General features: G+C 40.9%; 2 protein-coding genes across 2 annotated transcripts; one reads left to right on the top strand and one right to left on the bottom strand.

Moving 5' to 3' along the window:
- Positions 1-1,997: 1,997 nt before the first annotated feature.
- selenoi (selenoprotein I) lies at positions 1,998-11,337 on the bottom strand. Its single transcript, XM_037450336.2, has 10 exons — positions 11,105-11,337; positions 9,498-9,566; positions 7,726-7,834; positions 6,824-6,898; positions 5,984-6,246; positions 5,793-5,901; positions 5,569-5,617; positions 5,300-5,480; positions 5,018-5,197; positions 1,998-4,269 (listed from the first exon to the last, which is right to left on the bottom strand). The coding sequence occupies exons 1-10, from the start codon at positions 11,159-11,161 to the stop codon at positions 4,162-4,164; spliced, it is 1,200 nt and encodes a 399-aa protein (XP_037306233.1). The 5' UTR covers positions 11,162-11,337; the 3' UTR covers positions 1,998-4,161.
- A 1,026-nt stretch (positions 11,338-12,363) lies between these two features.
- On the top strand, positions 12,364-13,052 carry ost4 (oligosaccharyltransferase complex subunit 4 (non-catalytic)). Its single transcript, XM_037450337.2, has 2 exons — positions 12,364-12,499; positions 12,933-13,052. Exon 1 carries the CDS (start codon positions 12,365-12,367, stop codon positions 12,476-12,478), a length of 114 nt encoding a protein of 37 aa, XP_037306234.1. The 5' UTR covers position 12,364; the 3' UTR covers positions 12,479-12,499; positions 12,933-13,052.
- Positions 13,053-13,153: the final 101 nt, after the last annotated feature.

Consider the following 13,153-nt stretch of genomic DNA (forward strand, 5'->3'; position numbering starts at 1 on the left):
CTTGAAAGTACTGGTCCCCATCTCCATGCTTCACAGTGGGCATGATGCTTACCTTTAAGAGATGCAGAAAATCCGGTCCAATACGAGATGAGTTGGCGCGCAACTCCCTCTGCTGCCGGCTTTGTGTAGTGCAGGTCCACTTGCTATGGTTCGAATGCTTACAATTTTAAATGGTGTGGACCTACATTTGCAGCAATATTTCGGAATTCTGTGCCATATTCAGAGCCTTCTACACGTGCTTCAAATTGGAGCCGTGTGTAAGTGTGTAGGAAAGGTTTGTTGCTTTTGAAGTGTGTTATGACCGAGTGGTGGTGCGATATTCAGTTAAAAACACTTACATTTGTAATGCATTTGAGAAACATGAAATTACATTACGGAACAGTCCCCGAAGGTGCTCTCTGCTGCTCTCTAATGGATTTACTCAGCCTTCTAAAAATTAAATATCTGGCTACGACCGACTATGGTGTGTTCACACCAAACACAACACAAATATTTCTTGTCGCCTGAAACAATCAAAAGGCACCCTGAACTTTCGGGGTATCGGTTCTGATCAATTTGCATGAATCGCGTTTCCTATCCCACAGAAGTGTTTGGCGTGGGAGGATCTCACAAACAGAGCTTATCCCCCTGACAAAGTATCCCAGCGATAAGACCAGGGCCCGGTTCCTTGTACGTGGTTAACCGAGTTAGCCGGATAATTTTCAGGATGAGATGACGTAGATCAGGGGTTTTTTTCACTTTCGGATCTTTTTTTTCACATTTGACACTGATGTGGCGTAGGGGGCGTCAACTGAGAGGGGCGTAATAAATGCATTTCAGATACACACAACCATGTGCTGACAACATTCACTGAAAAAATAACACGTTTTTACATAATGTTGCATTAATTTAATGCAAAGAATTTTTTTTCCTCATTTTTTTACAATATTTTTAGCTTTACTTCATTGGTAATCAACTATTCCCCTAAGTTGTGACATCAGTCAATATGCCATTCTTTTCACCAACCCGTACTCATTCCACAGAAATACTTCTAAAAGTCTAACCTTTGTCTAAAGTCTAATCATGTAGACACGCGTTTTCTTTTTTTCAGTGGATGTTGTCAGCACATGAGTTCTGTGTATCTGGAATGCATTTATTATTGGCCTACCCATCTCACTGAGGATTTGAGGAAAACATTTTTTTTCACATTTTTCTGATAAAAATAAAGCATGCATACACTAAAAAGGGCACATTTTTTTGCGATATTTTCGGCAGAGCAGACCCAATTATTGGTTCGGAGGGTCAAAGTTAACAGAAAAAAACACAAATAAAAAAGAATGGCAGACCATGTCAGGTTCAACCCATTTTTGAGACTTGGCTCACCGACTATATAGAGACAGAGGAGGAGCCTCCCCCGGGATGGACGGACTGCGATGACGTGTAGAATGACCAACCTAAAAGATGTACGTTATGTTCAATTGATCCGCGATCCACCTTCGAGGAATCTTTAAAGCCTGATGTCAATCATCTCGGTAATTTGAGCTGGATCATGGGACATTTGATCCACTTAGTTGAACCACCTACGAAAAACAGGGCCCAGATCCTAATGAGCCAGTGAAGCAGCAGTGAGGAGAACTGTTGAGAGAAACTAGTAACCACCATTAGGGCTATCAACAATTATTTTAAACATTCAAAATGTAAAAAAAACACGTCAGCGGCAGCAGCTGCGTGACTTTATATTGGACTTTATGCATGGATAAAATAGACCTGATTTGTTTCATGCCAAGGAAAAGTTGCAGGCTCACCACAGCACAGCTCGCTCGGTTCTATCAACTTCAATTAATGTTTGACAGAGCGAGAGCACGGTCTGCGATCTTAGACATTAGTTCACTTACTTATTTTTGTGTAGGTTGAATGTTGTTAAACGTGTTTAAACTTAAATCAATTACCTATACAAAAGTAGTTATGTCTCGTATTAATTTGTCCGGTTATTGACGTGCCCAATGCACAACCAAATATTCAAATATATGTTTTTAAAGACAAAATTCAAACATCATTTGAGTAATTTTAACAGCCTTAATCACCATTGACAGATTTATTTTATAGCTTTGCAAAATGAGGTGCTGATGCTGCCCCACATTTAATCAAATTAAAGAAATTAAATTATAACTGTATATCCACAGATATCCTCACAATTCTAACATCTATTAAGGGATTTGTACACATGGATCATACCCAGAGAGCGCATGTCTTCTTCTTGCTGCAGAATTCTCAGTCAATTGTTCTCATACCACCAAGATTTACAGTGTCCTAAGTCACAGTTCTGGGACTAATCTAATTTCAAATAATATTTTGTGTACATATAACTGCACCTGGCATCTCTTCAAAAACAAAGAAAAGAACTACTGGAAGACGTAGAACTGCGTACGTGAAATCAAGCTCCAAGTGCACTTGTACATTTCTCATTCCCAGTGTATTCTCATGTTTCCTTGTACCTTTTAATCATAGAGTATGGTAACACTCACTGTACACGAGAGAATCACATTCAGACAGACGTGGACTTGGATGTACAAAGGCTTTCCCAACAGTTGGTATCGTTGTTGGTGTGAACATCAGGCGTCTTTCACAGCTAACAGTGAGACAATGACTTGTGAACCTGACTTTGTGGGCACAGATTTGGTTGAAAACCACGGTTAAAAAAATATTGCCGACAAACATAACCGAGTGTCGCTGGGGCAGTACTCTCAATAGATACTGGAGATGTGGGAAAGTCCTTGTATATAGACAAGACCGGTCACTTTTCAACAAAGGAGTCAGGTTACACACAAAAAGATTATATTTCCTCTGAACTATAGACAAACACTCTTATGTTGTTATGTGAAAAATGACAGCTGACCAAGCCTGCCCATGAATATCATATTAGAGACAGAGTCCAGTCCACCGGAACATCATTAGAATCACACAGATAAACAGTGCTTCACAGATCAAAAAACCAACAATCCAGAAATGATCTGACAGACAGTATAAAAAGAGTGATGATATCTGTGTGTGTGTGTGTGTGTGTGTGTGTGTGTGTGGGGGGGGGGGGGGGTGTACATTTGTATCCGTGTCCTGTGCAACGGCTCGTTCCCTCAGAGTGAGTCCGCTCCATTAACGGTTTTTGAACGCACTCTTCATTCAAGCGCTGCGCAACTAAACAACAAACCATTGCCATGGCAACAGATTAACAAAATACGCCCAAATATGTATTTATATAAAAATGTTAAAATTGAAATGACAGAATTAGCATGAACAACACCTCAGAAGGTAGGGAAATCCAGAACAGGTTTAGGTTATGGGTTAGTAGAATTAAAGAAAGGTCAGAGATCACCCTTATCGTGGTTAACCCTAAACTTCAGTCATCACAAAGAGAAATGCAGACCTTTTTTTTTTTTTACAGAATTCAATTAATTGTTTTCAGTCTGGAAATAAAATGCCTCAACGCAGTGTGTGCGCACACACACACACACACACACACACACACACACACACACACACACACACACACACACACACACACACACACACACACACACACACACACACAAATAAAAAATCATCCCATGATGAAAAAGGTAATTAACCTTCAAACTCTAAACATAGAAGTTAACGGAAACAATCTAGAGATTTGGTTGAGTTTGAAAAAACATTGAGGCAATCCTGTTAATATAATAAAACCTAAATGTTGTTTCCCCAAGGCATATTTTACATTCATAATACTACGTGAGTGCTGTTTGTATGTGTTCGTATTTGACAAAAGAAAAATGATCTGCACTATAGCAGAATAATGTATGTACATGTATGTTTGAGTATGTGTGACTCCTGTCCGCATGACTGAAGCATATTTCCTTAGGAAACAATTGCACCTCATTGGTTCAACAAGTTGGCCAATCACCAATGACGGAAGCCAGAGCCCCTGGGTCCGCCCCCCATCGCAGACCCAGTTTGGTTGGTAAAGTGGGATTGATTGTGTGTCTCTGCGGGAGTGTGTGTGTGTGTGTGTGTGTGTGTGTGCAGGCGTGCGTTTGAGAGAAGTAGAAAGTCAGTTCCTTCCACTTGCAGTGTCCTCATGGATGTAGGGGAGGGGATGCGGTTTCCCTGGTGAAGACAGTGAAGTGTGGATAAGCCAAGGAGAGGAGGAGCCTAAACCTCAGCTTCTTTCAAGCCAATTCGATCCACCTCCTGTCAGTCACTGTTAGGCTTCTTCAGAGAGAAGGCCAAGATACTGAAGTGTTGGCTGAGCTGTTGTACCTGAAAATACAATTATTTTATATGGTTTCATGATTTGGTTCAACAAAAACAACTTTCATTTCACTTTCATAATTTTTAACATTAAATCCCCATCAGGGCAGATCACGGCAGCATTGTTGCATTGGAAATAGCTAGCAGCACTATTTTTCGATTTATAATCATTATGAATATCAATCATACCCCACCCTGAAATTACTTCCCACCTTGCTCAAAAGGTGTGTTATTTTTCCACGCATGGCAGTTCCACGCGAATCTGGCAATATCTGAATAATTTCTGTCGTATGAATTTTTGCTGTTCATTCTGCACACATTAACTAGAATTACTGCTTCGAAGCAATCGGGTTGAAGGTTAAATCAGTTTAACAGTGTCCTCATTTTTCCCTGTTAATCACACTATGAAATTGTAATTAGCATGCATAATTAGCATATGAATGTATGACCTAAATACGGTATGGTTAAAAACCCTTGTTGTGAGGTCACAGTGACCTAAAGTCAAATCTAACGTGTCTCCCTCCAAGGGGTCCTGAGATATCCCGTTTACGAGAATGGGAAGTTAATTTATTCACAAGCCAGGTCCTGTTTGTTTAACACGCATATATGTGCTGTTATAGAGTAATGAATGAAACAGTTACATTTCAGCTTTAAACAAAAATGGTAATTAGTGAGCTACGCTCAGTCAACCGGCTGCTATCTGTAGTTTCATATTTAGCGCAAGACATTATTTTTCACGGTATGGGTTTGTGCTTACCACTGAAACGCCGTAGTGGATGTGGGCTAGTATGACAGCTGTTGTCCACAGATAAAGCAGTGCGACCTCGTTGGCGACCACCCCGGTTACCGCTAACAACACCACCGGCACCATGGGCAGCAACAGCCAGCTCAGCGCCTGGCAACGCGTGTTACTCATCTGACACACAATCAGTTTACACTGCAAGAGTAATACACACATGAATAAATACATGTATGCATTGCATGATGTGTTCAAAGCACAAAAAAAAAAAAAAGTAGTTAAAAATCTGAAGACCCTCACCGTAACATTGGCGAAGGCTGTCCCCACCATAAGGTAGAAGATCCTGGGCTGCAGCTCGAGTATGTCGGATGGAGAGAAAACCACCCAGATGGTAGACAAGAGAAAGAGGAGGACGGGAGAAAGAAAGGGCAGGAAGGCTTCGTACAAGCTGCTATGCTTCAGAGTGTTTGCGCGGTGACCTCTGCAAGACGACAGATGTTGAAGAGTTCAGATCACTGTGAACTCATAATCCTCTAATTTAATGAAACGCTATGGAAAATTTGACTTACTTCAGGACATTGTAGAGGCTCATGGGTACGGTGACAGTAAAGGAGCAAGCTGGCAATCAAATTGTATGGATTATTATTAAGGTGCTACTAAAATATCCCTGCAATGGGTCTGCCAATTGCACCAAACGGTAAGCATCCAGCCGTTAATTAAATAGCGCTTTTAATTCCTGACACACAGCACAGGAAGTGAATAAATTGACTTGGAGTGACAAATCACAGCTCACCGATAATCATAAAGGTGAAGAGGTCTCTATAGAGGAAGCTCCACAGGATTGGCTGGTACCAGGTTTCCACGCCGACCACAGCAGTGACCAAGTAAACGAGCGAGATTGTCTGGAAGGAGATGACACACAAGACATTAGTGCATTGGAAGGCTCGTAGGTCCTGATGGACACCCGTATTTGTGTGTCCTTACCACTTGGCTGATGTCGTAGCCCCATGGAAGAAACAGGATGCCAGTGTTATATTTCTCCCAGTGAGATAGAATGAATGAGAACAACACCACCCACAGGATGTAATACAGGGTGGCCACAGCGACGCCACTTTCCCCGCGCCCAAATATGGAGTAAACCGTCGCCACAAAGAAGATGCAGGCCCAACTGTCAAGGCCATGGTCAAACAGCTCCCCTAGTGGTGTGGAGGAGTTGGTGCGACGTGCCTGTTTACCGTCAACACCATCTATATGTAACAAAGGTATGAAGACAGGCATCATTAGAAAAGTACAACAAAAAAACAAGCATTTTTTTCAATGTTAAACATTTCTACTGCACTCACACAGAAAACTGTAGTTAAGTGGACTTCAGTCATTTCATCCACAAATTGACACTGACACCCCATTGATAGTATATATATATATATATATATATATATTTTAATGGTTCACTAAATTGTCAGCTAGACTTAACTCACTTAAAAATCGCAGAGTACGTGCTTGAATAAAAGCAGAAACGCGGTGCAGGAATGCTACAGAATCATAAATCTGTGTTTCGTTAGCTGCCAAATAGCCTGCGGAAACTTTGAATATGAAAAGAGAAAAATCTCCAATCCCTCACTTTCCAATAGTGTCCACTCCTCATCACTCACATTCTAGCACACAAACGTGGTTGATTGTTTATTGAACAAAACCTGACAAAGAAAGAATGGACCAAGATCAAACCTTTACATGTTTCCAGTCACTGTACTGAATGTATTCCAAGGAAAAGAATGTGACCCTCTCAAAAGTCAGAGCAGAACAACACACAGGGTGAGGACTCACCGAGTGTGTAGGCCAAAAAGTTGAAGATCCCTGCAGCAACCCAGACCAAGCTAGGCACATGTTTATGTCCTGCAGCTGAGAAAGAAAACACTTTAAACATACAGTTCAACACACATACACAGGTAGATAAATCTTCCTCAACTATTGTGTCAGATAATAAAAATAATAATAAGTGTGAGTGTGTGTAGCTTGAGGTGGCACTGGCATATCCATAGACAGACACGTCCGAATTCTATTTTCTAGTTGTTTCTATGGGCCCTTACTGATTTGAGAGAATCATTCATAACGTCTGAATATATTTAGTGCTCTACAATGTTATGGGAGTTAAATATAGTTATTTCTTTTTTAAATGGAAGTGGTGCTGTTCCTTCATATTCCCACTAACTAGAAGTTGAATCAGACTATGTAGATCACATCTTTGAGGTCACATCCAAATTAAAAGGAGAAACAGACTACTACATACTACGAGCACCTCGGGGTGGTGTATTGGTAGGTGAATGCCAGACATGTGTTTAACTTGGTATAACTATTTTTGTAAGGACTGATTCCTGAGGGCAGACATTGTTGAGAGGATATTTCTGACTGTAGTAGAGGTTGAAGTGTGAGTCATGTCAGAAGATGAAAAAGAAAAGTACGTTCATAGACTTGTGTGTTAGTCTTTGTAGATGAGATCTAGTTTTACATGTTAGTAGTAGCTCTTTCTGTGTATGTGTGTGTGTAATGGGTTAGTGATTACTCCAAGCACCTACACTTGTATCAGCAGGAGATGGACTTTGTGTTTAATAAAAAAAGTGGCCACATACAAGTCTTTAGTTTTTGTGAGCAGATTAAAGCGATCAATGTTTCCTTTTATATAACCTTGATACACACATACATATACACACACATCACTGAGGACCTACCAGAGGCAGTGAAGTCGAAGTCGTAGAATGCCAACATAAGGAAATTCAATACAAGGAACATAAACCCTGTGAACGTAATGAGGTTTGGAGCCAACCATGTTGGTAGAAACTGTTGAAGAAAAGATAACAGTTTACACTGCAACAGTTGATAAGCATCAGTTGGCTCACAAATCTAATTTCTTCTAATCAGAATACTGATTATTTTGGTTGTCACATTAGCACAATTCTAAAAATATTAACCACCTCTGCCCTAAACTGATTTACCCTCAAACTTTAAAACGTCATATACAAGACAGTCACCTCAAAGGCTGGCTCAAATGTATAGTTTGCTCGCTCAGGTCCCCCTGGACCAGGCCTCGGATAAGCTGCTGTAGGCCTAGACTGCCGTAGGACACACTGAGGTCCTCTCTTCTTCATAAAGCATTTAATAATGTAGGTGGCAAACTTTTTTTCCTTTGAGACTGTAAGTTCTTGGATGTTTCTGTGGATTATGGGTATATCTGGACTGTTGCTCTCTTGTTGATACACACAGCTACTCTATTATTGTAAGACGCATTTCTCTCACCGCTTTTCATCATCATTCTATTGTATCTACTGCATGTTATTGGTATTAGTGATACTTTCCCCATTACTATGTCTGTTAGTTGTTCTCTCATATGTATAAAATCTTTAAAATAGATAATATAAATGTTGTAATTATATTATGCTGTTCATTCTGTGCACATCCATTGTACTTGTTGGGCAGCCGTGTGTGAGTGGAGAGCTCGGTTGTCCTCTAGGTCAGAGAATGGGCGGTTTGATCCCAGGCCCTGCTAACCTGCATGTCCATGTGTTCTTGGAAAACACACTTAACCCGTGTGAAGGATTCAAATGTTAGTCGTTGATGGACAGGTGGCACTGTGTATAGTAGCTCCTGTCATCAGTGTGTGAATGATGACATGAAGTGTTAAAGAGCTTTGAGTGTTTGGAAGACTAGAAAAGGGTTATATATATATACAAGAACAGTCATTTATCATTTTCTTCCGGTCGGGAGGGGGTGCCGTACAAAACGAATCATCGATATAAAAAAAGCAGAAGCGGCCGCACATGCATGGGGACCTTTATCACAATAGCAAAGTCATCCGGAGAGAGTGTATCATATCTGCACTAACACGTATTTTATCAAATATAGAACTGTATCAAAAGACCACAAAAATCAATTATAATCCGAGACTGGTGTTTTCTTTCACAGAAAAATAAGATAATAGATGAGGCTCATCTTGTTAAGCTATGTTTATACTCACATAGCACAGCTTGTAGTCTAGCAATGATCAAACAAAGATTTGTTTGCGCTCAAAACACTCTTTGTTGCATCATTATCTCACACACCAGAGCACATTTATAATGGATTGTAAAGGAGGAGGATGGTGTTCACTGTTCAACCATTGATTCAAATATCCTATCTATAAACTACTTTACTATCTGTAGACATCCATCACGTAGTAGATGCATTATAATGAAGAAAGGTTGATTATCCTTTTTCATTTGGCAAAAGAATTCCAAAATTAATGATGTATACGTAAATTTAGATATTTAAGACTTCCTGTTCACTATATGTGATTGTATAACTACAACGATTCAGATATTTTTCTGTGATGCTTCACTACAGCAACGATAAATCTAGCTCTCCGGAACCACGGCAGACAGTACGAAAACCTCATTAATGATGTATTTGCACACACACACACACACACACAAACGCACACATGCAGAGCTAAACAGGTGTTTCTCACCTTCACCACAAAGTTCCAGAAAGGGTGCATGACATAGACCGAAAGGGGATTGGAGTCCACTGCGCTGTACTGCAAAGCAACACAATTCAGTCAGTCAAGACGTAATCCTAAAAAAATCACATACTGTAAATCATGTAAAAACGTAAAAGCAGATAGATGCGTTGCACGCTTGCACACACAGACATACAGGTTCCTTCCCCTCAGGGTGGGGCAGCAGTCTCTGGTTAGGTGCGACAAAAGAGGAATCAAAAGATGGACGACAGCATGAGTGAAACTATCGTTTGTTCTGTGCACCTACATGATACGAACACTTTTTATAGAGTCATGTCATTCTGACATTGGTTATCTTCCACACTCCCCTAGCCATCGATCATCGAGCTTTAGTAACGCATACAGCATGAACCCCTGACAAGTGGTTTTGGAAAAAGCTCTCACTTGGTTAAACAGTTAGTGGGAGAAGTTTTACACCAGTGATAAAATGATGCAGATCTTTGTGTCATTGAAGGAAAAATAAGTCAGTGTTGAAGAACTACGTGGAATATGCACGCAAAAACGGGTTGTCATTATGTACCACTAAATAGTCTGTGTAAACACTGGCTTCTGTTGTCAGATGGTTTAAATCGCTGCCTTCCCTGTTTACTTCAGTCGCATGGCCAGTGACAGCTCTGTCAATGCTGCAACACAATAACTCAACACTAAAATAATGTGCGATATGCAGCGAGGATACTGCTGCTTTGAGCTACAACAGTTCCTGATCTCTGAAATGGATTTGACACTATTTTCTCATCGGTATACTGGTCCATGTTGAGTGGTTCCCCCTCAATGGAGTCCCCATTACAACAGCTACTTGTTGTAATGGTTACTGTGGCTACATTCCAAGCACACATTAAAGTGCTGGAGGACACGTACGGTGGACTTATGAAATGTGACAGAAAACTAAAAAGTAAAGAGGTACTCCATGGCAAAGCACAGCCGAAGAGGAAGAGTAGCTAGCTATTAGCACACTTACGCCAATGGCCAGCAGAACCCGGCACCCACGGACACTTCCGGCAGTCACCTTTCAAAATAATTACATGACTATTTCGTCAACAATAAGAAATGTCCTAATTTGTTTTGCTGTACTTGTCGGTCTTATAACAGCCCGAATGACCATACTTACGGTTTTAATTTAAACTGAATAAAGTCCAACCTGTAATAACAAACGAGTGTCCAAGCACCACGTACAACATGGAAGACATAACGTTGCTTCCCATCTCCAATGATGTCTTCTCCTTTCCGGCTGCAAGCTTGACGACCGTCTAATCGATGGTCAGTGAGGACCACCCCATATATTATTTGCAAAAGCATACGAGCTACAATAAAATGAACAATATCATATTGCCGTGTATTTTTATTTGAGTAGTTTCATCAGCATCTGGAATGGTTAAAGCAATCTATATTAATTTAGCCAGAGAATGTATACTGCAAATCGTGAGAGATATTGGTTTGACACACCCGCCCCCACCCACTCTCTCTCTCTCTCTCTCTCTCTCACACACACGCGCGCAGGCGCACACACACACACAATGGTGCGTTGCTAGCATGCTATTACGACATATGAATCATACCTTGTATTTGTCGAAGCCCGCAAGCTGGTCGTGAGTGACATATTCGTAAAGAGCCATGGTGGTACAGGCTGGCTCCAAAAGGACATAAATAAGTGTGTGTCTTCGGAAAAGCTAATCCCCACGTTAGCTGCCGAGGCGAAGTACCATGTAGTCAGATCGGCTGCTATCGTTCACGCCGGGCGAGGTGATCGAAACATTTGAGCCACTCCTGCGGAGCGCAAACATGTAGCTCGGTTAGTTGCCTGGAGCTCACTACTGCCCCCTCTGTCCTGGGTGTCTGAGACTCGTACTAAATGAAAATAAACCCGATGAAATTATGTCTCATTATTCAAAATGACACAATTTAATCATTCGTAGTGTCACTTGGGAAAATGGATAGGGGCAACAGTTGATGATTTGATTAATATAATGTTAAACCTTTATTTGTGTTATTTGGTCGCAGAGGTATTGCGATGGTCTTACAAGTGACGTGGCTTTGCGCTCCTGCCGGAAGAGAGGGACACGTTTGCTCATTTACTGCTGACCAGTTGGGATATTCTTTGGATCTAGAATAAAAAATCCTAAACTAACTTATAAAGTAAGTAGTGAAAATACTTCAGTTGAATATAAATTCGTTTCACTTTTAAAATTCCTCGATTCTTCATATATAGCGTCTGCTTTTATTGGTTGACGTTAGTGCTCGTTGAGATTGACCCAAGTCAGTTAGCTAACGTTAGCTAGGTAGCGAGCAACATCCGAATGGACCACGACCTGGTAGATTTATTCACAACAACCATGGTATCCCGGATTGTTAAAATAAATCCCGTAAAATGTATTTATGCCCATGATACAACGCCGAGAATTTGCTTTGCGTTGTCTACACGACAGGTAACAGCCTATTGTGTAAGCTAACGTTAGCAACTAACGTTGGAGATGTCATAATTCAGTATTTAAATATATACGATGATGCCACCGGTATCTGATGCTTTACTATAACTGTACACTTAACCCTGACTAGAGTCATATATTACCTTTTCATTAATTAAGTTTTAAAAAACGTCACACGCAGTGATTTAAACGTTAACGTCATCCTTACTGTTATTGTGTATATTAAATACTCATGTATATAACAAGATCTAACCAACACGTTGATTGTACAATCACTGCTGAGACACCCAAAGGTGACCTTTTGGTAAACATTCCTTGATAGCAAATCGAGTAAAATCAATATTCCCTCACTGCTTTCGTCTAAAGTGTGGTTTTCTCGTCCTGCTCCCCAGAATGGTGACGGACGTGCAGCTGGCCATCTTTGCCAACATGCTTGGCGTGTCGTTGTTCCTGCTGGTCGTGTTGTATCACTATGTTGCCGTGAATAACCCCAAGAAGCAGGAGTAGAGTGCCCGGTGGGGCCGACAGGTGAGTGCAGTGCAGGTCAAGCGTCATTGTGGTTGACACTGTCAATAATGCTCCATCGTGCCTGTGCATCGTTTTCAGGACGATGCTACTACACAGTGGGATTTGTTCACTTATGCTCTTTGTTTGAAAGTGAATTCTGTAGTGTAGTGTTTAGTTGGTACAATGCAGCGGATGAAAGGTCAAATGTGTGTTCTGTAATATTGGGCTAAACAAATCCGATACACTGAATGGAGATGTAGTTAAGTCTTCCCAAGTGAATACATGTATGACGAGATACCCTTTTGATTATAGAGCATCAGTAAATATGTGGTGGAAGCCTAAATGCTGGCCAAGGACTTGCAATAGTCTCACCTGAGAGTTGAAGCACATTAAGCTTAAAGAGGACTATACTTTTTAAGATCTGTGAAACTACCTAGTCTTCTTCTCCCCACAGGTGAGATGAGACTCAATGCCACCTCCAAGGAGACAACATTCCCAACTTCCAAGCCCAAGACATGAATTTCTTTCTACGGTTGCAGTCGTGTTTTTTCTAATTAAAGATGTGTGAATCCGATTTGCGTTACTGTTGCATTCATTCCTTTATTCATGCATTCATACTGAGGGGACTGCCCCCAGCTCCACCGTTGTCCAATGTGTCCTGAGACAAGGTACTTA

Source organism: Pungitius pungitius, chromosome 20 (assembly GCF_949316345.1).
Source record: "Pungitius pungitius chromosome 20, fPunPun2.1, whole genome shotgun sequence".
Lineage (NCBI taxonomy): Eukaryota > Metazoa > Chordata > Actinopteri > Perciformes > Gasterosteidae > Pungitius > Pungitius pungitius.

Excerpts from the sequence above, each read along its gene's own strand:
- ost4 (XM_037450337.2), top strand. The coding sequence starts at position 12,365 with ATGGTGACGGACGTGCAGCTGGCCATCTTTGCCAACATGCTTGGCGTG.